The sequence below is a fragment of the Ovis canadensis genome, chromosome 6, assembly GCF_042477335.2.
Source record: "Ovis canadensis isolate MfBH-ARS-UI-01 breed Bighorn chromosome 6, ARS-UI_OviCan_v2, whole genome shotgun sequence".
In the NCBI taxonomy this organism is placed as follows: Eukaryota; Metazoa; Chordata; class Mammalia; order Artiodactyla; family Bovidae; genus Ovis; species Ovis canadensis.
Genome location: NC_091250.1, coordinates 100,486,817 through 100,514,558, shown reverse-complemented (window position 1 = coordinate 100,514,558; position 27,742 = coordinate 100,486,817). Strand labels below are relative to the sequence as shown.

Here is a 27,742-nt window from a genome sequence, read left to right as displayed (position 1 = left end):
ATGATAAACCTTTTTAACTATAGAGCTACTGGACCATATGAAGATCTATAGTCTAGTTCAAACGATGCCTCCTCCATGAGGCCTCCTCAACTCTCTCAAGTGGAGATATTCTTTTTCCTGAAATTTCTGACCACTTAAAATGATTTTTATAATCAGATAATCATAGACTCACACAGAGCTGTAAAATATAATACATGCATGCTAAGTTGCTTCAGTTGTGTCTGACTCTGTGTGATCCCATGGATGGTATCCTGCCAGGCTCCTCTGTCTGTGGAATTCTCCAGGCAAGAATACTGGAATGGGTTGCCATGCCCTTCTCCAGGGGATCTTCCTGACCCAGGGATGGAACCCACATCTTTTATATCTCCTACACTGGCAGTTGTTGGGTCCTTTATCACTAGCGCCACCTGGGAAGACCAGAAATATAATACAGAGAGATCCTATGTGTTCTTTATCCAGTTCATGGAAATGGTAACATCTTGATTAGCTGTAGTACAACACATAACCAGGAAGTTGACCGTGAGACAATCTATCAACCTTATGAGAGTTTATGTTTTTAAAACATGCAATTATTTGTGTGTGTGTATTTAGTTCCATGTAATTTTATCTCACGTGTGGATTTGTGTACACCACCAAGTCACAATGCAGAATAGTTTGGTCAAGGATCCCTCATGCTATGCACAGCCATCTGGCATCATCCCCATCCCCATTCCCAGTCTGTAATCCCTGACAAACAATCTGTTCTCCATCTATATAATTTTGTCCAAGAATGGTATATATTAATAGCTGAGATCATGCGATATGTCTCCTTTGGAGGCTGGCCTCTTGACTCAGCATAATTCCTTTAAGATCAATCCAAATTGCGTGTGTCGTGCTCACACATGACAGTTCATTCTTACTTTATTGTTGTGTGTGTTTCACAGTATGGGTGCACTGCAATTTGTTTAATCATTCATACATTGAAGGGCATTTGAATTGTTTATAGTTTTTGGCTACTATGAATAAAGCTACTACAATGTTTGTATGTGGATGTGTAGGTCTTTGTGTGAACATAATTGTTCATTGTTTGTACGGTTCCATTTTTTTCTCGATCTTAAAGTATTATGCAGACGCGCATCAATTGTCAACCCTAACTTCCTTTGTGTACAAACTTTAAATTTACCACTGTTCTGCTGTACCATCATATGCACTTATTGGCCACTTAGAAACTTTGCCTGGCCAATATATGTTCAAATACAATAAGGTTATATCTTAATAGGGTTATTATATTAATATATTTTTATGTAAACATAAGGAATTTAATAATCAAATTTTGTGACATTCAATAAATTCACAAAACATTTTTAAAGAAATAGATTTTAGCAGAAAGCAAGTGCAGCAATGATGTTTATTAAATCTAGAATATTTCTCTTACTAGTTCTAACACTTCTGGTGGTGTAAATTGACAAATACTGGTGATGCTCAGATTTCTTTCTGCAAAAAGAAGCAGTCATACCATGGACTGGTTGACTTAAAAATAACAGAAATTTGTTTCTTGTGGATCTGGAGGCTGGGAAATCCAAGATCATGGTGTCACTTATAAAATAAAAAAGTAATAGGTTTAATGTACAACATTATTAATACAATTAACACTAAAATGTAATTCTACATTTGAAAATAAATGTGAGGGCATTGTTAAATAAATTGCATGCAATGTGCCATTACAAATGGACTTTTTGAACTGAAATAGACATTTCTTCAAAGAAGACGTTTCTTTAATTATTAGAGAAATGCAAATTAAAACTACAATGAGGCACCTCACACCAGTCAGAATGGCTATCATCAAAATGTCAACAAACAATAAATGCTGGAGAGTGTGTGGAGAAAAGGGAAATTCCTAAGCTATTGAAAGTACTGCTGGAATGTAAATTGGTACAGCCACTATGGAGAATAGTATGAAGCCTCCTTAAAAAACTAAAAATAAAACCACAATATGATCTAGCAATCCCACTCCTGGGCATATAGTCAGAGAAAAACTATGGTTTGAAAGGATGTATGCATCACACTGTTCATTGCAGCACTGTTTACAATAGCCAAGACATGGAAGCAACCTAAATGTCCACTGACAAATGAATGGTAAAGAAGATGTGCATATACACAATGGAATAATACCCAGCAATTAAAAAGAATGAAATAATGCTATTCGCAGCAACATGAATGGACCTGGAAATTATTATATTAAGTGAAGTAAGTCAGACAGAAAAAGACAAATATCATATGATATTGCTTACATGGAGAATCTGATAAAAAAAAATAAAAGATACAAATGAACTTATTTACAAAACAGAAGCAGACTCACAGACTACGAAAATAAACTTATGATTACCAAAGGGGAAAGGTGGGGAGGAGGAATAAACTGGGATTTCGGAATTGACATATATACTCTACTATACTGAAAATAGATAACCAACAAGGACCTACTATATAGCACAGGAAACTCTGTATTCTGTAATAATCTAAATGGGACAGGAATAGATATATGTGTATGTATCACTGAATCACTTTTCTGTACGCCTGAAACTAACACGACATTGTAAATCAACTATAGTATAATATAAAATAGCAGTATTTTTTAAATGGACTTTTCTTCCCACAGAAATATATTTAGGTAGAACTCCAGATGGTGTTACTAATCTGAAAATCAGAATTTCAGTCAGGAGAGAAAATCTGCTGGTCTACGTGGAGGAATTCTGCGAGGACAATTAAGATATTTGTATTTTAAAAACATGATAAAAGAAGAGAATTCTATTCTATTTGTGATTGCGCTCCCCCCAAAAAAACCTCATGTGAAGTGGTAAAAATATTAGTATCTTCAGGAAGCTGAAAATACTTTGTAAGCCATAATAACAAGACCTGTCTTAGTCTGGCAGATGGAAGAGACAGCCTCTGCCTTCAGGGCGCTAATAGAGATAATGTGTAAGAAAGTTAATCCAGTATTACTTGGACCTTTTTGTTGCAAGTAATAGAAATCTGTAGTATCTCAGTATATAGATCTTGCTTTTAAAACTCAAGAACAGGAAGGAATCAGATCGGCTTCTAGGAATAACTGGAGGGCCCATAGGACTGTCTCCTCTTACCTTTGTTTAACTCTGCCCATCTATTCTTTCTTTTCTCTTTGAAGATTTGCTTTCTCCTCTTTTTAGTCCATATGGCCGGAGAAGGCAATGACAACCCACTCCAGTGCTCTTGCCTGGAAAATCCCATGGACGAAGGAGCCGGGTGGGCTGCAGTCCATTTGGTCGCTGGAGGCACGACTGAGCGAGTTCACTTTCACTTTTCACTTTCATGCATTGGAGAAGGAAATGGCAACCCACTCCAGTGTTCTTGCCTGGAAAATCCCAGGGACGGGGGAGCCTGGTGGGCAGCTGTCTATGGGGTCGCACAGAGTCGGACACGACTGAAGTGACTTAGCAGCAGCAGTAGCAGCATGAGTTTAGCAGTTCTTGCCCCAGAATTTAGGAAGTATTTGTTAATGCTAAATTTGAAATGCTTAATTGCATAAACAAAATCTCATTTATCAAATAAATGTATTTGCATTTATGGCTATAAAGATTTGAGAGTAGAAGTTTGACAACCAGCTATGTATTTAAAATTTTACATGTTTATGCATGCATGTTCAGTTGTGCCCAGCTCTTTGCAACCCCATGGACTATAGCCCACCAGGCTCACTCATCTGTCCATGGAATTGTCCAAGCAAGAATACTGGAGCAGGTTGCCATTTGCTACTCCAGGGGATTACACATTTAGCTACATAAATAATGAATACTCACTTTCTTTTTATGAAAATTGAGTGCACTGAAATGTGTATCTCTTGGACATATCAGCTTTCTTGGAAAAAGTCATGCTGTTATTATAACAATATTCTGGTATTGGTTCACATATATTTAATTTCTCTTATCATGTGTAATCTCTATAGATTGCAGATGCATTCTTTTCTGTATCTTTTATATCTACTTTCACAGCACCTTGCAGTAACTTTTCAGTACATGTTGTTGGCAGACTCTTTATTTTGCTTTCATACAGAAATAATTCCCTCTCTAATAGCATATATATTAATTGTTCAGAAGTTTTGTGGTGAAGTATAACACAGAAAAGAACACAGAAGATAAATGTACAGATCAATAAATTGTCATGAGGTAAACAGCTATGTAATATCACCTAGACAAGAAATAGTACACTGCCAGCATCCCAGAGAACAGTATCCTGGACTTATAATTCAATACCCTACATCTAACAGTGTTTGAGTATTACAGAAATGAAATTGTATAGTATATATTGTGACTCTCATTTGTGAAAATCATTTATGTTGATACATGTACTGAAGTTCTTTTACTTAAAGTGCTGTAGAATGTTTTATTGGAAAATAATGGAAAATAATGGAATAATGGAAAATATCACAAAGTATGGTTTCTGTGGTAATACCTTTTTATTGTGTGAAGATGTTGCTATCTTCACAATCATGAAGATTATTTTCTAAAAGTTTCATTATTTTGCATTAAGATCTATGATCCTCCATTAATAGAATGCCATGTAGGGGTCAAGTATCATTGGTTTTCTTTCATAGAGATATCCAATCCAGATATTGGGCATATAGTCACACTAAGCGAATTGCCTTTCAGGAGCCCAACTCAAAGCATGGTGGGTTTAACAACTACCCTTACTCAGCACGGACCCTGGATTCCAATTTTTGATGCTGTTGCCCTGATACTATTAGATGCCCTTCTCAGCTTTAGCATCCTTTTTCAGAAATAGCAGCTCCAAATGGCAGGCTAATTTACTTCTTTGAGTTTATCTTCACCAAGATCTTGGCCTTGGAATTTTTATTTTGTTAGCTTCATAATGTCGTCAACAGAGTTCTTAACTATTTTACCCATTTTTCCTACTATAATTTTCAGGAATGTTGGTCTCATTTTCTTAGTCCATCATCTTAGGAAATACCAGTTCCGTGCATCTAAAAAAAAATTAATCTTGTTTTTTACTACTCACTAGGTAACTTTTGATAAGTTACAAACTCTTTGAAGTTCAATATCCTCATTTGTAAAGTGGGAGTGACAATATTTATCTCATGTTTAATCACTAAATTGTTTCCGACTCTTGCAACACAATGGACTGCCCTCCAGGTTCCTCTGTCCTTGGGATTTCCCAGGCAAGAATACTGTAATGAGTTGCCATTTCCTCCAGGGGATCTTCTCAACCCAGGATCAAACCTATGTCTCCAGCATTGGCGGGTGGATTCTTTACCACTGAGTCACCAAGGTAGCCCATTTATCTCATAGAATTGTTGAAAAAATTAATATAAAAGAGGTATATAGAGACATTGGAAAATAAAAAAAGTACGGCTACTAGTGTACCTTCAATGAATGATAGTTATTACTTTTGTTGTATTAATAATGATAATAATTCTTAAGGTGATGATGAAGACAGTAAGAATTCTAAGTAACTCGGTCTACCACATTGCCCTAATCTCCTACTCTAAAAGTGGTATAAAGTTAATCTGACAATATTTATTTTAAGTGAATCAACATAGGCTTCAAGTAATGACTGCTTCCAATTTTAGATTTGCCCAAGCCATATTTTTAGTAATTTCTCCACTTTTTTTAACCCCAAATTTTTTCTGATTTAGTGGCAAGTGATTTTCACTAATAACTTTTCTCAGTTAAAAAATAAACTATGTTATCTCCACTCTTGGACTCCTCTCATTTTATGATTCATCAAAATCTCATAAACATTAGCTATAACACTACACATAGTTTTATTTGTAAGTACTGTTAGTACTTAGGAATGTAATTCATCTTACGAAAGACTGAAACTCATCAAACAGCAATTTGGTCTCATAATCTATCTTTTTATTGAGTATTAGACTTCGGTTCACTATGTTACAAGGGTTGGCAAAGAACGTCAATCTTCCTTCAGTCTTCCTTTAGTAGGAATACATTATATAATGAAGTTATATTTTTAGTAACAAAAATTACCAATGCACAAAAAATGGTGCTTTAATCTAGAGAATTTATAGGAGGTGGGCAGGCAGTCTAGTATCAGAATATTTGGATTTGATACACACACATCATTTGAGTAACAGACCTATAAACTAGGTTATCCAGATTCCTTGAGAATATGAAAGTAATATCCTAGTTATGGACTCATGCATTCTAGAGACAGAATCTTGCAGCTTCCATTTTAAGTTCACTACATGACAAATTGGTCAAAAACAGTGTCATGAGTTTGATAAATATCAAATAATTCCCTAGAGCTTGATCATGATGAACTATTGGTAAAACTGAGCTTCTAGTTTTGCTATTTTGAGAACTAAGTCCTGTGAGAAGTATGCTTATTAAGAAACAGTGCCCTTTAAAAGGCTGCTAGTGGCTCTCCAGACAAGCTAAACCAAAATATTGCAAATGCTAAGTAAAAAAAAATAGTACAAATAAGAGCCAAATACCATGTAGGAATTCCCTGGTGGCTCAGCTGGTAAAAAATCTGCTTGCAATGCAGGAGACCCCAGCTTGATTTCTAGGTTGGGAAGATCCCTGCAGGAAGGCATAGCAACCCACTCCAGTATTCTTGCTAGGAGAATCCCCATGAAGAGAGGAGCCTGGTGGACTGCAGTCCATTGGTTCACAAATAGTTAGAGATGACTGAGCAACTAAGCACAGCACAGCACTATGTAAGAATAAACAAGCAATAAAAAGAAAGAAGAGGTGCTTGCTTCCTGTTCCTGACAATGAGACTGTAAGTGCCTATTGAGAAACTGGAGTGTAAGAAAAATTAGTATAAGATGTAAACCCTACACTTTAGGATCTTATCATCTTCTTGGGGAAATAAATATGACACAAATAGAACAATAAATAATAATTAACTGTTATAAGGTATGTGCAATATTATGACAGAAAATGATAAAATTAATGTGGGCAGAGTAACTTCAGAAGATTCGATAGAATAGAAAATCTTAAGGTGGGGTTGAAGGATTTTGAAAATTTTGAAAAGAAATGTATTTGGATGCAAATGTTATGATACAACTTGGGGAAAATATAAACCCAGGAAGAAAAAGTACTCTCATAAGATGGATAATTCCAGCTGCTATGGAGCACTTGATTGATTTTTATCTGAGTTTGTTAAAACACTGAGACCTCATAATTGAATTGAAACTGGAACATGCAGTCTATGGGAATGTTTTGGAACACATGTACATCCTATAATGTACTCATTTAGAGAATGGTGATTCAACAAAGCCATTAATATAATATGGCATATTTTTCCTTTACAATGGAGAGGCCTTTTGCAGTTATGGGACCAAAGGGAGAAAAATAGCATAAGTACTAAAATTTTAGGCTTTGTTTAGGATGGAAGAAAGGTTCATACTGTTTCATAAGCAACGCTGTTTATCCAAGGAAAGTTGAAGGACCACATCTTCTGAAGTTGCTATTTTTGATGTTAGGAAGCAAATCAAAAGAAAAAAGAGATGCATATGAAATGATTGGGGCTTCCCAGGTGGCTCAGTGGGTAAAGCATCCTCCTGCAATGCAGGAGACCCAGGAGACATGGGTTTGATTCTTGGCTTGGGAAGATCCCCTGGAGGAGGAAATGGCAAACCACTCAAGCATCCTTGCCCGGAGAATCCCATGAACAGAGGAGCCTGTCGGGTTATGGTCCATAGAGTTGCAGAGTCAAATACAACTGAAATGACTGACACGTATGCCTGCACATGAGATGATTGATATCTAACATAAATACATAATATACATTAGCTTCAAATCTTTGACTTAAGAAGGTAACTGACAGTAAATGTCATACACATATGAGTTATGGATTATAATTCTAATAGCTGTTTCAACAAACAATTTTCTGAATCTCAGTGAGTATGTAAAGAGAAAGTTTAAGTATGTGCAAAGTTCAAAATGTGGTTTTCCTGAAGGATAGGTAGCAATTCTTACAGTGGTGATTATGTCAGTTTTGGAGACTTGAATATTTTTTCTAGGAATTTTTCCACCTTATATAAATTTAGAATTTTATTTTCAATAAAATAATTGCTTTCCAACTTGTTTCATAAGAACAACAATACTTTGATTACAAAGCTTAACAATGACATTAAAAGACAATAAAATTATGTCAGTCTCTTTCAGGAGCATGAATACAAAACTCCTAAAGAAAATAAGATATCAAACCTAGTAAAATACAAAATGTATCACATTTTATTTGCAATATAGTTGGGGGTCATTGTAATAGAAATATGTTTGATTTGACATTTAAATATCAATTTAATTCACAATATTGATCAAACAAAAATAGAAAAATGATTATCTCAATAAATGGAAAAAAGCATTTGGTCAAATTAAAAATTAAGTTATTATAAAAATTAGCCAACTAAAAGCAAAAAGAAACTTCTTTAATCTGATAAAATGATAGTAACTATCTTATTCAATGGTGAAATACCAAAAAGCATTCCCTAAAAGTAGGAACAAGAGAAGGATGCCAGCTATCACCCATTCTATTCAACAGTAACTAGAATTCTATGATGTATGGCAAAAGTAATCAATCAACCAATCAGCTAAGAGAAAATAAAAATATAAGCAATGAAAAGGAAGTAATAATATTGTACTTATTTGCTGATGTAATGTATGCTAAAAATCCAAAATACTATACAAAGAGAAAAATAAAATTAATAAATGAAGTTTCACAATATGAAGTCAATATACTAGTCAATTGTACTTATATAAGCCAACAATAAATATAACAAAATTTAAAGAATAGTATCATTTACAAATAGTATCATTTTCCAGAGGTCATGTACAGATATGAGTTGGACCATAAGGAAGGCTGAGCGCCAAAGAATTGATGCTTTTAAACTGTTGTGCTGAAGACTCTCGAGAGTCCCTTGACAGCAAGGAAATCAAGCTAGTCGATCCTAAAGGAAATCAGTCCTGAATACTCATTGGAAGGATTGATGCTGGGCTGAAGCTCCAATCCTTTGGCCACCTGATGTGAAGAACGGACTCATTGGAAAAGAACCTGATGCTGTGAAAGATTGAGGGCAGAAGGAGAAGGGAGTGACAGAGGATGAGATGGTTGGATGGCATCACTGACTCAATGGACATGAGTTTGAGCAAACTCTGGGAGATAGTGAAAGACAGGGAAGCCTGGTGTGCAGCAGTCCATGGAGTCTCAAAGAGTAGGACCTGACTTAGTGACTGAATAATACCACCATCAACAACGATTTACACTGGAATAGAAAAAAAACAAATACATGAGACTGAACCTAGGAAAACATCTATAAGCCTTCTATTCAGATACTTATAAGACACTATTGAGAGAAATTTTTAAAAAATCGAAATAAACAGAAGAAATCACCAAGTTCATGGATTGGAAGCTTCAGTATATTAAGAAGTTAATTCTTCCCCATTTGCCATATAGATTCAATACTATACCAATAGAAGTCTAGAGATTTCTTTTTGGAAACTGATCAATCAATGTAAAATTTATAAGGAAATATAATGGACTAAAAATACCTAAGACCATTTTGAGAAAAGAAAAAAAATATGGGCTTACATACCATATATCAACTGTGAACAGAGAAAAAGTTCTGTTCTAGAAGTATTAAATCTCAATCCATCACAGATGATAAAGAATGAGGCCCATTGTGCTTTGGACAAACAGGCCTCTTAGATACTTGGGTAAATATCTCCAGTAGATTTTGAATAACCCTGGACTCTTGAATCTTCCCATACATTGAAAAGCATTAATATCACTGACTTGAGATATTTGTTTTTTTGTGACTAGCAGTAGTCTTTTACTAAGATGTATACTTGACAGTGTGTATTTCCTAGCCAAAAATCATACAAACTGGTTTTCTCCACTATCTCTTTGGAGCAGTTTCCTCAGAGCTAACTCAGTGGCTGTCTCCAAGCTATAGTCCTCAGTAAGACCTTGAACACAACTTAAAATGACAACTCTTATGTTGTGTATTTTTAAGTTGACACATGACATGATGTGACTTCAATAATTAAAGCAGTGTGATACAGTACACTAAAAAATTAAAGTAACTATAAAAAATTCAGAAAGAGACCCCCATTTGGTTTATATCAATACTTGATTTATAACAGAGGTGGCAATGCAGGTTAGTGGATAGAGAATTGCATGTGCATGATTTCAGTAAGATGTGCAGGGTCAATTAATGGTCATATGGGAAAAAAAGCATCTTTACTCCTTCTTTATAATATACACACAAAGGAATACAATGTGAATTAATGATCTAAGTACAGATACACTAAGGTTTTTAGAAGAAAACATGCAAGTATATCTTTATGAAAGGCAAGGAATTCTTCAACAAACTATGTACATATACTCATAAAATACTAACCTTAAAAGGAAATACTGGCAAATTTTAAACTAAAATTAAGAGATTCTGTTTTTTAAACACCACCAATGACTTGTTCCACTTCCAGCAATGGAGAAACATCTTCTATCAAGCTTTTCTAGAATTAATAATTATAAACCTTGGAAAAAATGTAAAAACCATGTGAAGGTAGTACAGAGTGACCAAAAACTGGCAAAAACTGTCTCAGAGAAAAATAGTGAAGAGAAAGGACTGTATTGGGTGAAATTTAAAAGCTGTCTCAAAGAAAACTAAAGAAGAGAAAAGGCTATACTGGGTGAGATTTACATACATATAGTTTCTTGCCAGAGAGCACTGGCCAGTCCAGGTGAGGTAGAGGAGCTAAAAATTAAGCAGAAAACCACAGTATAACAGGCTGTAGGAGTCAGAACACAAAGACTGGGGCTGTAGCATAGCTGAAAAGTGAAATATATAAAATAATGATCGTAATGATCATTTTCACTGGTAATTAGGAAAATGAAAATGTGAACAACAATGAATTAGAATTCATTATATCAAAATGGTGGTGATGTTAGTTATCTTAATATCAATGCCTTTTGAAAAGTCTTTCGTCAGCAACTTCTACCTAGTTACAGCTGGTTTCAGTTGAAGAGGAAGACTCCAGAATGATGAAACTGGTCAAACACAGAGTTAGAATTATCTTGGTTTACCAAAAAGCTATTTCTTAGGTGTACTTTTTAAGTGACCAGACAAAGATTAGGCTATTAGTTTTTTCTAAATAGCCAAGTCAAGGAAGCTTGTCATTCCCTGGATGACTCTTATCTTGAAGTCATAGAAATATGGCAGTCGTTGACACTAGTCAGACAAGTTTCACTTTATTTGTTCTCTGTATTTCACCCAGCCCATAAAAATGAACCAACCAACACTGAATGTAACACATAAACCTGGGAAACACTGATTATCTTAAAAGCTCCACCAGAAAGCCCTTATTTTTATTACCACTATTATCATCGTCATCATCATCAACATCATCACTATCTTTGTTCCTGACTCCACCATGATAACCAGAATACTATGTACAGGTAAATGAAATTTTATTTGGGAGATTGTTTACAAAAGCTAACAGGCAATGGCACCCCACTCCAGTACTCTTGCCTGGAAAATCCCATGGATGAAGGAGCCTGGTGGGCTACAGTCCATGGGGTCGCTAAGAGTAGGACACAACTGAGCGACTTCACTTTCACTTTTCACTTTCATGCATTGGAGAAGGAAATGGCAACCCACTCCAGTGTTCTTGCCTGGAGAATCCCAGGGATGGGGGAGCCTGGTGGGCTACCGTCTATGGGGTTGCACAGAGTTGGACACAACAGAAGCGACTTAGCAGTAGCAGCAGCAGCAGCAGCAACAGGTTGCTACAGAGTAGCTTCTAGTTTTTTGTTCATTAGTCGCTTTTTATAATTTAGATTTTCATTTCTGGATCCATGCTATTGTTTCTGATATCTAAAGGCCCTGTAAAGTCTCTGGGAAAATTTCAGAAATTTGGAAAATATTGAACAAATTTTAGCAAAATTTTATTTGCTATTTTAAAAATAATCATTCATAAGAATACCACTGGGACTTCCCTGGTGGTTCAGTGGTTAAGATTCCACATTTCCAGTGCAGGGGCATAGGTTTGACTGCTGGTCAAGGAACTAAGATACCACATGTTGCACGGTGCAGCCAAAAAAAAAAAAAAGGAATACTACCATTTTTGTTCTCTAATAGTGTAACAAAAACCATGTTTTCTAATATGAATTTTTAAATAAATATTTTAAAGACCTGAATGCCATTATAGATTTTTGGAATAATATACTTTACAACACAGACCCTAAAGTAGCACCTGGCAAACTGCAGGGGGCCCTCAAAACTTAATACATTTCCAAATAAGTTCCTTTCTAGACTCTAGGCTTTCCTAGAGTTCTGGAAGAAAGTTGGTGGTGGTGGCTCTTTGACTTATTTGATCATTAATTATTAATACTTTCTTCCTTATTCGTAAGCCTTTCCCTATGTGGCTCAGATGGTAAAGAATCCTCCTGCAATCCTGGAGACCTGGGTTTGATCCCTGAGTTGAGAAGATCTCCTTGAGATGGGAAAGGCTACCCACTCCAGTATTCTGGCCTAGAGAATTCCATGGACTGTATAGACCATGGGGTTCTCAAAGAGTCGGAAATGACTGGACAACTTTAACGATGGGAAAAAAAAAGTATCTTTATAAGATTTGGGGAATTTTGCATTGGAATTATGTTTTATGCTCTTCACTGTATAACAGAATTCAGGTCCATCCAATTCAAATGATTGGAAATGAAGTTTTAGTAAATGAGAACTACAGTTTGTAAGGGTTTGTAATTCAATTGCTAATTCAGTGTCAGAATTTGTTATAAGGAAGTCTTATCTAGGATATGATACTGGGTATGGGCTGTGGGAGATAAATTATTGTGAGATAAATGTTTTAAAATAGTGGATAGTGTAGTTACCATCATTTTTAACATCATTATAATTTAATTAAGGTAAATGGTTGAATTATACCAGAATAGCAATGAGTTGTTCCTTGCAGTAGATTCTGTCCAAAAGAGAGACAGGTATACTTTAGTTTAGCATATGGAGTTGGTTAAATTTATTGAAGATTAATTTTTACCTTATTCTCTTTGTTAAATGAGAGGTTCATTCAGGAACTCAGATTTTTACCTTTAAAAAATTATGGCTAAAATATATACTTGATAGATGAGAGTAACTTATGTCATGAATGGACTTTTTTGGATATTTAGAACATGATTTTAATGATTTCAGCTGTTACTAAAATAATAATCAATTTCAGAATGCAAATATCATACTTACTAGAGGAGAGGTTGAATAAATCATAAACTGTGATATTTTATATATAAAAAATCTCCTCAATTGTTTATGATCGGAAGAAATTCACAATTAAGGGGGAAAAGCAATACCAGTTCTATAGTCAACACTGTGTATTCTTTAGAATTTTCAAGAACATCTAAAAGGGACCTTCAAAGAAAAGCATTTTATACACTGTAATATAGTGACTATTTTATATAGAAACCATGTCAGCTACTTTCTGTACTATGTACATAATTTAGGCTATATAGTGCTTGAGTCTCTCAAACTAATATTCATGTCTCAGAGAGACTAAGCTACCAGCCTAAGTTACAATGGCTAATTCAAAACAAATTTGAGACTATCAAAGTAAATTTTTCTATTTATTAGCAGACATATATTTTCAGATATTAATAATTATAAATAATATTGTTCACATTAATTATATGCTCTTTTTAAAGTGTGATTCATCTAATATAAGAGATATTGTGCCCAAATGGCTTTTTTCTATGAAAATTAGATTACACAAATGAACTCTAGTATAAAAGCATGTATGTCGCCAGTCCAGGTCCGATGCATGATACTGGATGCTTGGGGCTGGTGCACTGAGATGACCCAGAGGGCTGGTTCAGGGAGGGAGGAGGGAGGGGGGTTCAGGATGGGGAACACGTATATACCCGTGGTAGATTCATGTTGATGTATGGCAAAACCAATACAACAATGTAAAGTAATTAACCTCCAATTAAAATAAATAAAAGAAAAAAAAAGCACCTATGGAATGTAGGGAGTTTCTTTGAAGAGCTTTCACAAGGTTGGCATAGGGTAGTGTTAATAAACAAGTCATCAAAAGAGTTATAAGGAAGAGGTAGGATTAAGAATTGAGAACAGAACAGAGATTAGTTAAGACTGGGTGGAGTTGCACAGGTGGGGCATAGTTACCTATAATCCATTTTTAAAGGATCTTCTCTAGGAAAAGTCAGTTAGTTCTAGAGGGACTAGAACAAAAAAGTTCTCCTGCTCATAGAAAATATTTAATTTGACACATATATCTACTGATTATAAACTCTTCTGTTTTGTCATTTTTTGTTTGTATAATGCAGAAAACAGAGATTGAAGAAATAGTAGAGGTTATTTTGAAATTTGAAATTAGATTTGTTTGTGCATGTTACAGCTGCAAATGAACTATTTCATGACATCATGTCTTTTAAGATATGAAGAATAATGTCCAAACTTTATATAAATTAGATTAAGCCTAGCAATATGACCTAACTGTAAGCCTAGATCATTCTATCTGTATGATGCCAAGTTACAATATTTTCTGATTATTTTTCATCTAATTGGTTGGTTGTAATGATGAAAGTTATCTGTTAAATTATACTGTATAGATAATCCAAGCTTATTGTAGAAACATTAGAGAGTATAGATAAGGAAGAAGTAAACAGAAAGAAAAGAGTCTATCCATAATCTTAAAACATGGGCAAGCCAAAATTGACATCATGATGCTTTCTGACACACTTAAAACATATAAATTATGTTATATGTTTGTGTTTATAAATCTATATATGACCATGTATATGATGTAGCTGTAGTTTGCAAAGGTACAATCAGATCATGTATAATGCTTTATAACCTGTTTTAAGTAAATAAAAAAAGTCAGTTGATTTCTCCTCATCAACATGAGAACATAAACCATACTATTTTGCTCACTGTTGTATCCTCAGCAGCTAACATAGCACTCAAAGATGATCTGTTAAATGAATGAGCATTAGGGTCTATCCTCCTTACACATTTGAGGTTTCTGTGTTTTAAGCTAACACAAAGATATGATGCATAAATTATAAATTGTGTTGTATGAGTTGGAGGAGAGACAGGTAAATTTAGAATATTTATCATCTGATTCAGCACAGCACACAGCACATCATCTGATTCAAGTCACCTTCCTTCTTTTGGTAGACACACCAGTGTATCTTCCCAGAGAAGATCTTGGCCATTATGGAGAACCATCCTTATTTTTCTTGGAGTCGTGGCAATCTTGGGATTAACTATTGGTCTCCTCGTCCATTTTCTGGCGGTTGGTCAGTATTGACTCTCATTTTCTTAAAAATTGACAAGAAATAACAGGAATATTAAATTTCTTTATGGAAACTTTCTCATCTAATTACTATTTTATTTCAACATAATTTTATGTTATTTGACACCAAAGATTGCAATTTTTTTTGGATCAAATGCCTCTTTGATCCAGTCTAAAAGTTATATCACCAGCCATGGGAGTGCAGACAAGATTGAAATGCTCAATACTGTGATGCCAGTGTTCATTATCAATAAAGGTGCTTGTAGAGTAGGTTTGTAGCTAACTTGTATCTTTTGGTAAAAAAATATACCTCAAACTTCAGAGATTCTCTACTCTTCTTGGTTCCTTCTGATATTGGTTATTAAGATCTACACATACAATTGTGTCTGACTCTTTGTGACCCCATGGACTGTAGCCCTCCAGGATCCTCTGCTATGGGATGTTCCAGGCAAGAATATTGGAGTGGGTTCCCACTCCCTTCTCCAGAGGATCTTCCCGACCAAGCGATCAAACCTGGGTTTTCTGTATTTCAGGCAGATGCTTTACCATCTGAGCCAATGCTTGTGTGCTGATATTGGTTGTTAAGATCCATTTGAGGAACTTTCCTGGTGGTCCAGTGATGAAGAATCTGCCTTGTAATACAGGGGAGGCATTTCGATCCTTGGTTGTGGAACTAAGATCCCACATGCTGTGGAGCAGCTAAGTCCAGGGCCAAAACTAATGAGCCCACATGCTCTGGAGCCCTTGTGCCACAACTAGAGAGTCTGTGAACCACGATGAAAGATCCCACATGAGGCAATGAAGATCCTACTTGCTGCAACTAAGACTTGATGTAGCCAAATATATAAACAAACTTTTCTGAATGACATAATTGATAAGCAGCTGTGGATAATCCACTAATGGCTTTTCTAATAGTGGATAGTCAAGAGTGGTTAAATGGCTGAATGCTCATACTAACTTGACCTTATTTTTAATAACATTCCTTAAGTTTATATCCAGAAAGCTTGTTTTATTTCTATATTTCAGGAAAAGTAAATCCTGAAATTTGTATATCCAGTTAATGTTTTTGAAGAAACTTGGTATGTGTTATTCCACTTGATCCTCACACTAGTTCTCTGAGTCTGGGAGGGCAGGTTTTACTACTGTCCCTACTTTCACATGCAGGAAACTGAGGCTCAGGAAAGTCAGGTGACAAGCTTTTTAGTATAGTTGAGCACAAACCCCCATCTTAATACTTTAAGTGTATTATTCTAACAATACTTTTTCATGATTTTCCTGTTTTATTCCTCTGAAATATATCACCCTATGCAGTAATGCAATGTGGATATATTTTGCTTGATTCAGTGACGATTTCAGTTCTTTTTCAACCTAGCCTCTTCTTTGTTTTTACCCAACCATCTTAATGTCAAATTTCAAAACTTATCCTTTGGAAGCATAGTGGATGCTCACAGTCTCTTACCTGCCTTGTCTATCTACCACCTCTCCATAGTCGGAATCTTTCTATCTACTTCTTATCTCTACTCATTAAAAAAACAACTTTATTCACATAGTTTCTTATAGATAGCTCTCTGAGTTTTCCAAATCAGGTTCCCATGAAGAAGACTTGTCAGTATGGTAGTGGGGACCAGTAGCTTAATTAGCTAGCCTTCCAAAATATGGTTTGCATTTTAACAAGTCCCTTTTTTAAAAGAAACAATTACTTAGTGGAAAGAAGTGATGCAAAATGGAGCACTACAGTTATCCTGGCTTGAGCAGGAAGTGTGTGGGATGAGAATTTACTCTTGAGTTTCTTTCCATGATCAGCTATCTACCATTTCAGATTCAATGCTAGACAAGCTTATATTACCTAAATCTAAATTAGTTGAACTGAACTTCTTGAAATAAAATTAGACACTTAAACTTTGTTGTGAAAGTTGTTTGAATAAATTTTGGAAGATGGGCTTACTCTAGGATTCTGGTTTACGAATTAATACAGTCTTTGTTAATACTGAGGGTAACTAGAGTTGGTTGAGAGCTAGGGGGATCTCTCATTCAAGTGGTGATAAGTTAATTTCCCAGTACTGATTATTAATTTTGAGATAAAGATATGGAGGGACTTGAGGTCAAGTTTATTTTAAAGTTTTTTAAGTATTTCTTTATTTCACAGAAAAGACTTACTATTACCAAGGTGATTTTCATATTTCTGGAGTCACATACAACGATAATTGTGAAAAAGCAGTTTCATAGGCCAGCACATATCTGAACAAAGATATTGAGACCAAGGTAAGTCAGAAGTTTATTTAATTATAAATTTGGTTAAAACATACATGGTAGCTTTTTTGTTTTTTCTCTTGACAGATGTCTGATGCACTTCAAAATTCTAGTGTATACAAAGAATATATAAACTCAAAAGTCATCAAACTTCTGTAAGTAAAAATTCATTCATGATCTTATGAAATGAGTAGATAATATACCACATCTGCCTCAGCTTTAAATAACAACAATAGCAAGAAACAGGGATAGAGGAAGAGAGAGAGAAGGAAGGGAGGGAGGAAAGAAGGGAAGAAAGAAGGTAAGAAGAAAGGGACTAAAGAGTTCCCTATAAATTATAGCATCACTGTATTGAACAAATTTCTATTCAGATAAGAAGTGTTCTGCTCAAATCTTTAATCTCTGTACTCAAAGGGGAATTATAAGGTTGTTGGGGGCAGTCAGTCCTAACTGACTTCTATGGTAAAAGATAATCATAACTATGCAAAACCAGAAGTTCTAGCTGATTGTTTTGCTACTGATACACTAATCATCTCTTTTCCCATTCATACCCATCTGGCCATATTTTTTCTAAAATAATCCTCCTTTGTTCTCTCTCATAATTGCCATCTCTTTAATGACTGGAGAAAGTGAATCTTTTAAGGTAACTTTTGTCTAAACATGTATTGTAAGTGTGCTTGGTGGTGGTGGTGGGGATGAGGGATGTAGGGAGGCAGTGTCACAAAGCATAGGGGATGAGTGACACAGGGAGCACTTGTGAGTCTGAACTCCCTAAACAAAACAAAATGAAACAAAAAATCCAGCTAGCCAACCAATCAACCAGCTAACCAACCAACCAATCTACTTTCTTACAGACAAGCAAAAATCTTCAAAAGGTCTTCAATTAATCATAATTATTTGAAAATAGAGTTGAAGTTCTTTTTAAATCGTGCTTAATATGTATTTTTGTTTGAAAATATCCCAAAATGAATTTATCTTTTTTCCTGATTAATAAAAATGATATACTGAATATGTAGATAATGGAGATTGTCTTCATGCTTTAGAGTTATCTTTCTGAACTTTCTCATTGCATACATCTATTGGGTTGGGCATGTATAAGAATCTATAGGAAGAAGTTTAGTACTGGTTCCCAAACACATACTAGAAATTATCTTTTGAATACTTCCAGACCTTACATTTAAGTTCTCATTTATCTTTTTCTCTAAAATTAAGCTATTAGAAAATATCTATATGAGAACACTATTTTTTTTCTACATTACAATAAAATCACAAGCCATTTATTTGTTGGCCAGTAGTCAGTTTCTTACATGTGTTTGAAATATTCTGATTTCTAGTTTGTGGTTCACATCCTTTTTCATGAACAATAACTCTTAACCAGTTAGGTTCTTAGGGACCATTACACTTTATACATACTGAGACAATATCTGTATTATTTTTTAATATATGTAAAGGCAATATAATAATTAAAATGTGGGAAATCTAATGTGTTCATTAAACATCTAAAAAATCAGAAAGCAGCACACTAGAATATTTCTGTTATTTCTAGTCCTGATTCCAATGGTTCAAGTGTACAGTTAGAGTTGACATTCAAGTTTCCTCCAGCAGAACAGAATAGCATGAGGACTAAAATCAAGGCTATCTTACATCAGATGTTGAAGGACAACATGGCATCCTGGAATGTGGTTCCCACTTCCATTATAGTTACAGGTATTTTATTTTATTTTTTTTTACATTATTGCGTTAAGTACCTAGACCATTTAAAAAAAAAAAAGGACTGGAAAAAAAATGAACCGAAATTTTTAGGAATTTTCTTAGGGAAAATTAGTTTTTTCCCAACTGTGGCACTCCTATAATTGAGGTGGTATTAGAAAGAGAAGTGTTATAGAATCTTTGTCTGAACAGTGATAGAAATAAGTGTTAAGCTACAGGCATGCTTGTGAGTTTGGAAGGATTGGCTGTAATGGATAAAAAGGGGGTGAAAAATAATAACTGAAGCCATATTCCTCCTTGTCCTATGCTTAGTCACTCAACTGAGTCTGACTCTTTGTGATGCCATGGACTGTTGCCTGCTGGGCTTCTCTGTCCACAGGGATTCTCCAAGCAAAAATACTGGAGTGGGTTGCCAAGCCCTCCTCCATACATTCCTCCAATTCAGTTCAGTTCAGTTCAGTCATTCAGTAGTGTCTGACTCTTTGCAACCCCATGAATTGCAGCACACCAGGCCTCCCTGTCCATCACCAACTCCCGGAGATCACTCAAACTCATGTTCATCGAGTCGGTGATGCCATCCAGCCATCTCATCCTCTGTCGTCCCCTTCTCCTCTTGCCCCTAATCCCTCCCAGCATCAGAGTCTTTTCCAATGAGTCAACTCTTCACATGAGGTGGCCAAAGTACTGGAGTTTCAGCTTTAGCATCATTCCTTCCAAAGAAATCCCAGGGTTTATCTCCTTTAGAATGGACTGGTTGGATCTCCTTGCAGTCCAAGGGACTCACAAGAGTCTTCTCCAACATCACAATTCAAAAGCATCAATTCTTCGGCGCTCAGCCTTCTTCACAGTCCAACTCTCACATCCATACATGACTGCTGGAAAAACCATAGCCTTAACTAGATGGACTTTTGCCTTCTACTTATGTCAGGATCTTATTATAAGCAACAGAGTTGGGGTTTTCTTGATCATTCAGTGTAAAGATTGCAGGAGTAAGGGTAAAGTTGAAGCTTAGGGAATTCTCATTGTTTCTTGTGGAAGAATGGAAGTAATACTATTAAAGATAAAGTTTGCCTGAAATAATTCCTTAGAAAACAAGGGAAGAAAATGATAGGATTTTGTCCTGGTACAGAAAGTAATTATTCATAAATTTTTTATGTTTTTGCAAAGATCTTGAAACTCTAAACTCTGATTATTAGAAAGTTTGTTAGGTGATAAGCTTGTGTTTTCAGAGCCCAGTTTTGTCATTCTTCCAGACTGACAATTGATCCTAGTATCCTTGAAGGCTATAATGGCCACCAAATGCCAGTTACAGCTCCTTTGCTTCAATACAGTCCCTGTTACCAATGGGCCACTCATGAGAAGTGAGTTTGAGTTAGAGCTTCTGCAAGGAGCAAGATAATTCCATTGTGCTTAGTCATTAGGAAAGAATGTTGTACCAGTTACGGCCCCTCTGTCTCCTAGGAATTCAGGGTCAACACTTTCCTATGTGCCTTATTATTATTATTTTTTAATGTACTCTCTTTTATTTCTCTCTAAGGTCTCTTTCCAATAGAAAAGAGACTTAAATTTAAGTCAAATTCTCAAAATTTCACAATTCAGTCTAAGTAATGAGATGACTTCTAAAGAGCAGGGTAGGCACAATAAAATGTAATTTTAATTGCTATTTTTCTTTAAAATATAGACAACTCTATTTCAAAGTAGTGAGAATTATCATAGGAAAAAAAATCCAAAGATTATGCTCAGTGCTTCTTTTAGTAAGAGTGTCAGCTTCTTATTTCTCTAAATGTTTACTTCAACTATTATAAAACTGAGAGCTTTTCTTTTTTATTTCCTTTTCCTTTGCCTATACCACCTTGTAGAGATGTGGAGAGATGGCCAAAATTGAGCAAGTAGGAGTCAGAGGGGTTGATAAATAATACATGAACTAATCTGAATAGTTAAATGTTGGGTGTAATTGGGTTGAGAAATTTAGTCCTTTGGTTGAAGAGAATTGCTTGGTGATATTTTATTAACCTTATGCTTTTGTTTCTTAATTTCAGAAATCAGCAAGAATAGTGTTGAAGTGCTTACCAACAACTGTAAGTTTAGAAACTTTGTTATAAATTTAACACTTTCATAAATAGTTCCCCATCATCTTGCTACAAGTTTCTAGAAGTACTTCATTTTGGAAACCTGTAGTAGTCTTTCAAAATTATTGGCAATGCCACATATCTATTTAGTGTTTCTCTTTGAAAAACACTGACTATTTGTAATGGGTTGTCCAAAAGGGTGAAGTGAGAATTATTTTTTAAAAATGGAATCATGAAGAATATAATGGCTGAATTAGTTTTTTTTTTCTTAAGTGAAGGAAAAAAGGAGGGTAATAAGAAACTGAGGGTAATAAGAAAATGCAAAACTAGGCTATATAAAATGTGTTTATTATAAGTTAAAAAAACAGTCTGTACTTTTCAAGCCAATTCTCTTTAGAGTATCGTGTGGTCCACAGTTTGATACATCCATGCATTCATTCATTCAGGGATATTTATGGAGTATATGTTGTCCACATGGGGCTTTACAGACAGCATTGTACATGCTATGTAAGACATTAATGAAGCAAAGTCTCCATCTTTAAAATTATGCATTCTCCTTGGGGAGACTAGAATTATAATGGATAGATACAACAAAGGTCAACAGTTGAAAGATTCTTGAAACTGGAAAAGAGGAAAAGTAAAAGTCATCAAAACAAGGATGGAGTGCTACCATTAAAAAAAGTACATTCTGGAAAGAAACAGCATTGGTTAGGAGACGCAGGACAATCATTGAAGGATTTCAAGAACTGTTTTAAAATGTATTTCTTATAAAGCATAATCAAAGTTACCTGCTCTTGTACAAATAAATGCTTTTTTCAGGTTGTGGGAGAAGACTGACCAACAGTATCACAGTAGGCAACCAAATTGAATTGTGAACGGGGAAAATGCCCTGGTGGGGGCCTGGCCATGGCAGGCAAGCATGCAGTGGAAAGGTCAACACCACTGTGGTGCCTCTCTGATTAGCAGCAGGTGGCTCCTATCTGCAGCTCACTGCTTTGCTAGGTAAGTTTGAAGGTCTGACTAAAGGTAAGATTCTGGTTGCAGATCTGTTTAGGAGGTCTGTGAAGGTTAACCTAAATGCATGACATTCACCAAGACTACATGACATTTACAAGTACTCTCATAATTCAAAGGCATTGAAGACATTTAAGGGCTTCCTAGGTGGCACTAAAGAACTTGCCTGTCAACACAGGAGACTCTGGTTCGATCCTTGCATCAGGAAGATCCCCTGGCATGGCAACCCATTCCAGTACTCTTGCCTGGAGAATGCCCATGGACAGAGGATCCTGGCAGGCTACGGTCGATAGGGTCGCAAAGAGTTGGACACAACTGAAGCAACTGAGCTCACACACATGCAAACAAAGGCATTTAAATGGGGGCAACTAAGGGAAAAGCAAATGGAAGCAATTAACATTTTCCAAATAAGGATTTTTGCCTGATACTATGTGCTCTACTTACATCATTTCATGTAATCATAACAATAATTCCATATGAAAGGTATACTTGAAGCTATTTAAAGATGAGGAAATCGGGTTTAGAAATGGTGATACAACTTGACCAAGATCCTACCACCCTTAAACAACAGGAAACGAGTGTGAACTCAGGTATGTTTAAATCCAGTTACAAGGTGCTTATTTGTCTTGTGCTCTAGGAATTTACAATCTAGCTGAAGAAATTTAAATGTGATATATTAAAGGTATTATGCAGCATAGAGTGGTAAGTGTCACACGTACAACACAGATGTTAGTATGCTCTATGGACACTTGATAAAGATAGAGAACATATTCCAGCTGAGATATGCAGTTGCAAGTTTTGTTCCAGACTCTAAAGAGATAAAGTTTGTTTGATTAGAGAAGATAGATCAGAAGGAATAATGCATATTTTGAGTTGAAAAAATAGTCATCTTCAAATGTGTTGAGATGTAGAGACACAAGTCGTATTCTATGGACAGCAAACAAAAATAACTATTTGAAGTAAAGAAGATTGGTAAATGGAAACATTAGAAAATATAGTTTTATTCATCAAGGACACCTCTAAATAACAAGATGCTTACTTACTAAAGAAACACAGCTATTGAGTGTGTGGAGTCACTGAAGTCTTCAGAATGGGAGAAGGATTCAAGAGGGTCACAGTTACATGAAGATCTTGAAATCTTAAAAAAAAAAATGCACCTGACATTTTGAGGAAAGTGACAGTAATTAAATAGAATGTTAGGGCCTAAATTGAGAAAGAATCTCAGAGAAACTGGAGAATCTGGTCAAAAAATCTAAATTAGAAGCCAAGATTCATTGACTTGGTACATATAGTGGAGTGACTGGGTGAGAACAAGTGGCAAGTTTTTATGTATGCAGACAGACGTCAAGAGCCCTGACACAGGCTCATGGAGTCCAGCGTACATGGCATTACGTGTGATTCTGGACCCCATGCACTGAGGCTGCTCATGTGATTGCTCCCCAACTCAAATGCATAGAAACCAGATGGGGCTGAAGTAGCAAGAGACATCAGTGACTGTTTAGGAGGATTTGTAGTGGGCTAACAGCTCCAATATGGGCTTCCCTGGTGGCTCAGAAGGTAAAGAATCTGCCTGCAATGCAGGAGACTGGGGTTTGATTCCTGGGTTGGGAAGATCCCCTGGAGAAGGAAATGACAATTTCCAACACCAGTTCTCTTGCCTGGAGAATTCCATGGGTACAGGACCCTGCTAGGTTATAGTCCATGGGGTTGCAAAGAGTCAGACATGACTGAGCAACTAACACACACACAACATCTCCAATACAGGCTTCCCTGGTGGTTCAGATGGTAAAGAACATGCCTGCAATGAAGGAGACATGGGTTCAGTCCCTGGATCAAAAAGATCCCCTGGAGAAGGAAATGGCAGCCACTCCAATATTCTTGCCTGGGAAATCCCATGGAGAGAGGAGTCTGGTTGGACACAACTTGACAACTAAACAACAAACAACTCTGATAGTCCTTAGAACTATTTTTATATGTCTGCAGCATTTATGACATCCCCACATCAAAGACATTTTTAAGACAAGAATTTAAGTGCTTTATAGTACTGTTTGGGAAACATAGCTTAAAGTTATAAGATAACCCCTGAGAATACCATTTTGACCCACAAATTGAGTGTATTTTAATTAAATTGTGCCCTCCAGGAAAAATAATCCAGAAGATTGGACGGTTAACTTTGGAACTGTAGTAAATAAACCGTATATGACATGGAAAGTTCAAAACATTATTATTCATGACAATTTTAGTGGCCCTGGGATTCATGATGATATTGCCCTTGTACAGCTCACTGAAGAAGTCTCTTTAACAAAGTATGTTCATAAGATTTTTCTTCCTGAAGCCAAAATGAAACTCTCAGCAAATGACAGTGTTGTAGTTACAGGATGGGGAACATTTTATATGAATGGTAAGTTTATGTGGATGGTAAGTTTTTCTGTAAATATGTAATAGCTTCATAGGAATAATTATTTAATCGATCACTCACTTTCATGCAATTAACCAATTCATTAAAAAAAAAACTGAAAAGAAAATGAAGTGATGGGACCAAAAAAGCATGGCATTGTCTTCAGTTTCTGAAATATCTCTGGGAATACGAACTGGAAAATTTGGAATTTCTGTATGAGGCAGCCAGCTATAATAAACATTAGAAAGAAATCAGTCTAGCCTGGGACTGGTTTGCCTCTTGGTGACCAAAAGAATCTGCTTTATTCTACAAATTGTTCTTTGTATTAACAAACAAGGTTAGAATCTCCATAATATGCAGAATTTGTTGCCCTTAGGTCCTCTTCCAGTGATACTTCAGCAGGCCTTTTTGAAGATTATTGATAAGAGAGTTTGCAATGCTCCATATGCATTATCTGGCTTGGTGACTGATACAATGCTATGCGCTGGATTTATGTCAGGAGAAGCAGATGCCTGTCAGGTACTTTTAGATACATTATCAAATCATTTTTCCCAAGTACTAATTCATTGGAAGTTTTTACCACTTTTTTTTTTTTTTTTGGTCTTAATGATTTTAACAGAGTAGCTTCTTATTTCAATCCACCTAACAAATATTTATTCATCTCATTAATGTACCAGACCCCAGCTCAGAAGCTGGAGATGCAGTGGTGAACACAACTCTGCTCTCAGGAAGATTTCAGTCTAGGATAGTTACAAGGTAATAAAATAAATTTGGCCCTATTTTCTGGGCAACCTGCAGACCTAGGAGGCTGCCTCTTCCTTATCCAGAGATGCCACTTGCACATGTCATCCATTCCGCAGAGCCTTCATCATGGAGTCACCTTTGCCATTGTTAAGGTTGGACTCATTACAAAGTCAACTTCTAGTCTTCCCAGCCCAATCCAATCCAGTTGTAGGCACTGTGTTCTGGTTTGTAATTGCCCTGGGTTTTGAAGAAACTCAGTAGTTCCACAGTTCTAAGCCTGAAGAGCATGAATTGTCTGCACTGCCTAGAGCCTATTGAAAACTCCAGAGGAGAGACAGAAATGTTTCAGGACAAGAAACATTTTTTTTTTTCTTGTTTTCTTCTAGAATGATTCTGGTGGACCACTAGCTTACCCCAACTCTAGGAACATCTGGCACCTTGTTGGAATAGTAAGCACAGGAGAAGGGTGTGGTAAAAAGAATAAACCAGGTGTCTACACTCGAGTGACTGCTTATCATGACTGGATTACCTCCAAGACAGGACTCTGAAAGAGAAGTAACTTTGGAACATAACAGAAAGACAGCTATAGGGTATTTTTACCCATTTTCTCAAAGTATTTTTCTTTTTATTGTTGATATACCAATTATTTCTTACATACAAATGAATGAAGGTCTTGATTAATGTTTTATTTTATCTAAAACACTATCCATTCATTCATTTATTTATTTAACTAATATAGGAAGCAGAAAGAAAAAAAAGGAAGATCAAAATATTTTTTATTAATACCCTAGTTCTGATTTACCTTGCCATTGAATTAGAAATATATTTTATTTTTCAGAATTAAAAAAAATTCACATTTTGTTAGTATGAGAACAAATATGCTAGATACACCAAATAAATTATTTTTCATTCTATAAATTACAAATTCATTTTGTTAAACTGGACTGTATAAGACAAACAATGGACATTCACATTTTATTTATATTTGAGATAGTTTTTATAATCTTGTAAAATCTTATAATCTTAGAATGGAGAAGGGATATCAGAAGTTCAGCTAGACCAATTCATAGAGTGAGGAACGCTGATAGGAACAATTATTTGCTTCAAGTCATTCTTCAGCCTTTGATAGGCTCTAATCCTCACATAAATTTTCCCTCAATAGAATTTAAATTCAAAATGAGTCGAGAATTTTAAAATGACTTAAAGTTGTAATTATTTATATAATATTTTCTTCATGTCCTTCTTTTGTCATTTGTTTTCATTCTCTTACAGCAAAAGTAATGTGAGGTCCTCGAGGGAAGAGGATAGTATGGCATCTATTACAGTAGCTCTCTTGACAGTACATGTGCAGTTACACAGAGGGCTGACTTTGTAACCTCTGTGAATAATTTACCTTTTATAATTTCCTAAAAATAAAAATGTAGCTTAAAATTTCAAAAAACAGCTAAAATAAACTGAAAAATTCTCTTCCTTCAATTGTTTTTGACATTACTTTTTTCCTAAAAATAAAAATGTAGCTTAAAATGTCAAAAAACAGCTAAAATAAACTAAAAAATTCTCTTCCTTCGATTGTTTTTAACATTACTTTTGCTTTTTTCTTTATTGTAAATTGTGACTCAAATGACAAGCACAGTGATGTGAAGTCAATCCATAACCAAGTATGACAAGATGGTGCTTTTTTCTTCCTCACTCTTTACTCAGGATGATCACACATATTTATTGAACATCCAGTGTATTTCAGGAAATGTCAGATATAGACACAGTATCATCTTTCAAGGATGCTGCATTTAGAGGATAAAGATAGGCAGTAAAGATATAAGTAAGATAATCTCAATAAGTGTTACAAAGGAAAAAAAATATATGATAGAAAATAATAGGGCTAATGAGATGTACTTGAGATTGGGCCGTCTGAACAACTTTTTCAGAATAGTATCCTCAAGATTGCCACGAGAAATATCAAAAACCTCAGATATGCAAATGATACCACTTTTTTTTTTTAAACTTTATTTTACTTTACAATACTGTATTGGTTTTGCCATACATTGACATGAATCCACCACGGGTGTACGTGCGTCCCCAAACATGAACCCCCCTCCCACCTCCCTCCCCATAACATCTCTCTGGGTCATCACTGTGCACCAGCCCCAAGCATGCTGTATCCTGCGTCGGACATAGACTGGCGATTCGATTCTTACATGTTAGTATACATGTTACAATGCCATTCTCCCAAATCATCTCACCCTCTCCCT

At 35.5% G+C, this 27,742-nt stretch overlaps 1 protein-coding gene across 1 annotated transcript; it reads left to right on the top strand.

The window, feature by feature from the left end:
* Positions 1 to 8,821: 8,821 nt before the first annotated feature.
* LOC138442582 (transmembrane protease serine 11B-like) lies at positions 8,822 to 26,041 on the top strand. The gene is given in 11 exon segments (XM_069594237.1): positions 8,822 to 8,835; positions 15,200 to 15,312; positions 17,455 to 17,570; positions 17,646 to 17,713; positions 19,105 to 19,265; positions 21,308 to 21,346; positions 22,157 to 22,203; positions 22,206 to 22,339; positions 24,493 to 24,752; positions 25,126 to 25,268; positions 25,880 to 26,041. Coding segments are annotated over 11 exon segments (1,257 nt in total).
* The last annotated feature ends 1,701 nt before the right edge of the window (positions 26,042 to 27,742 follow it).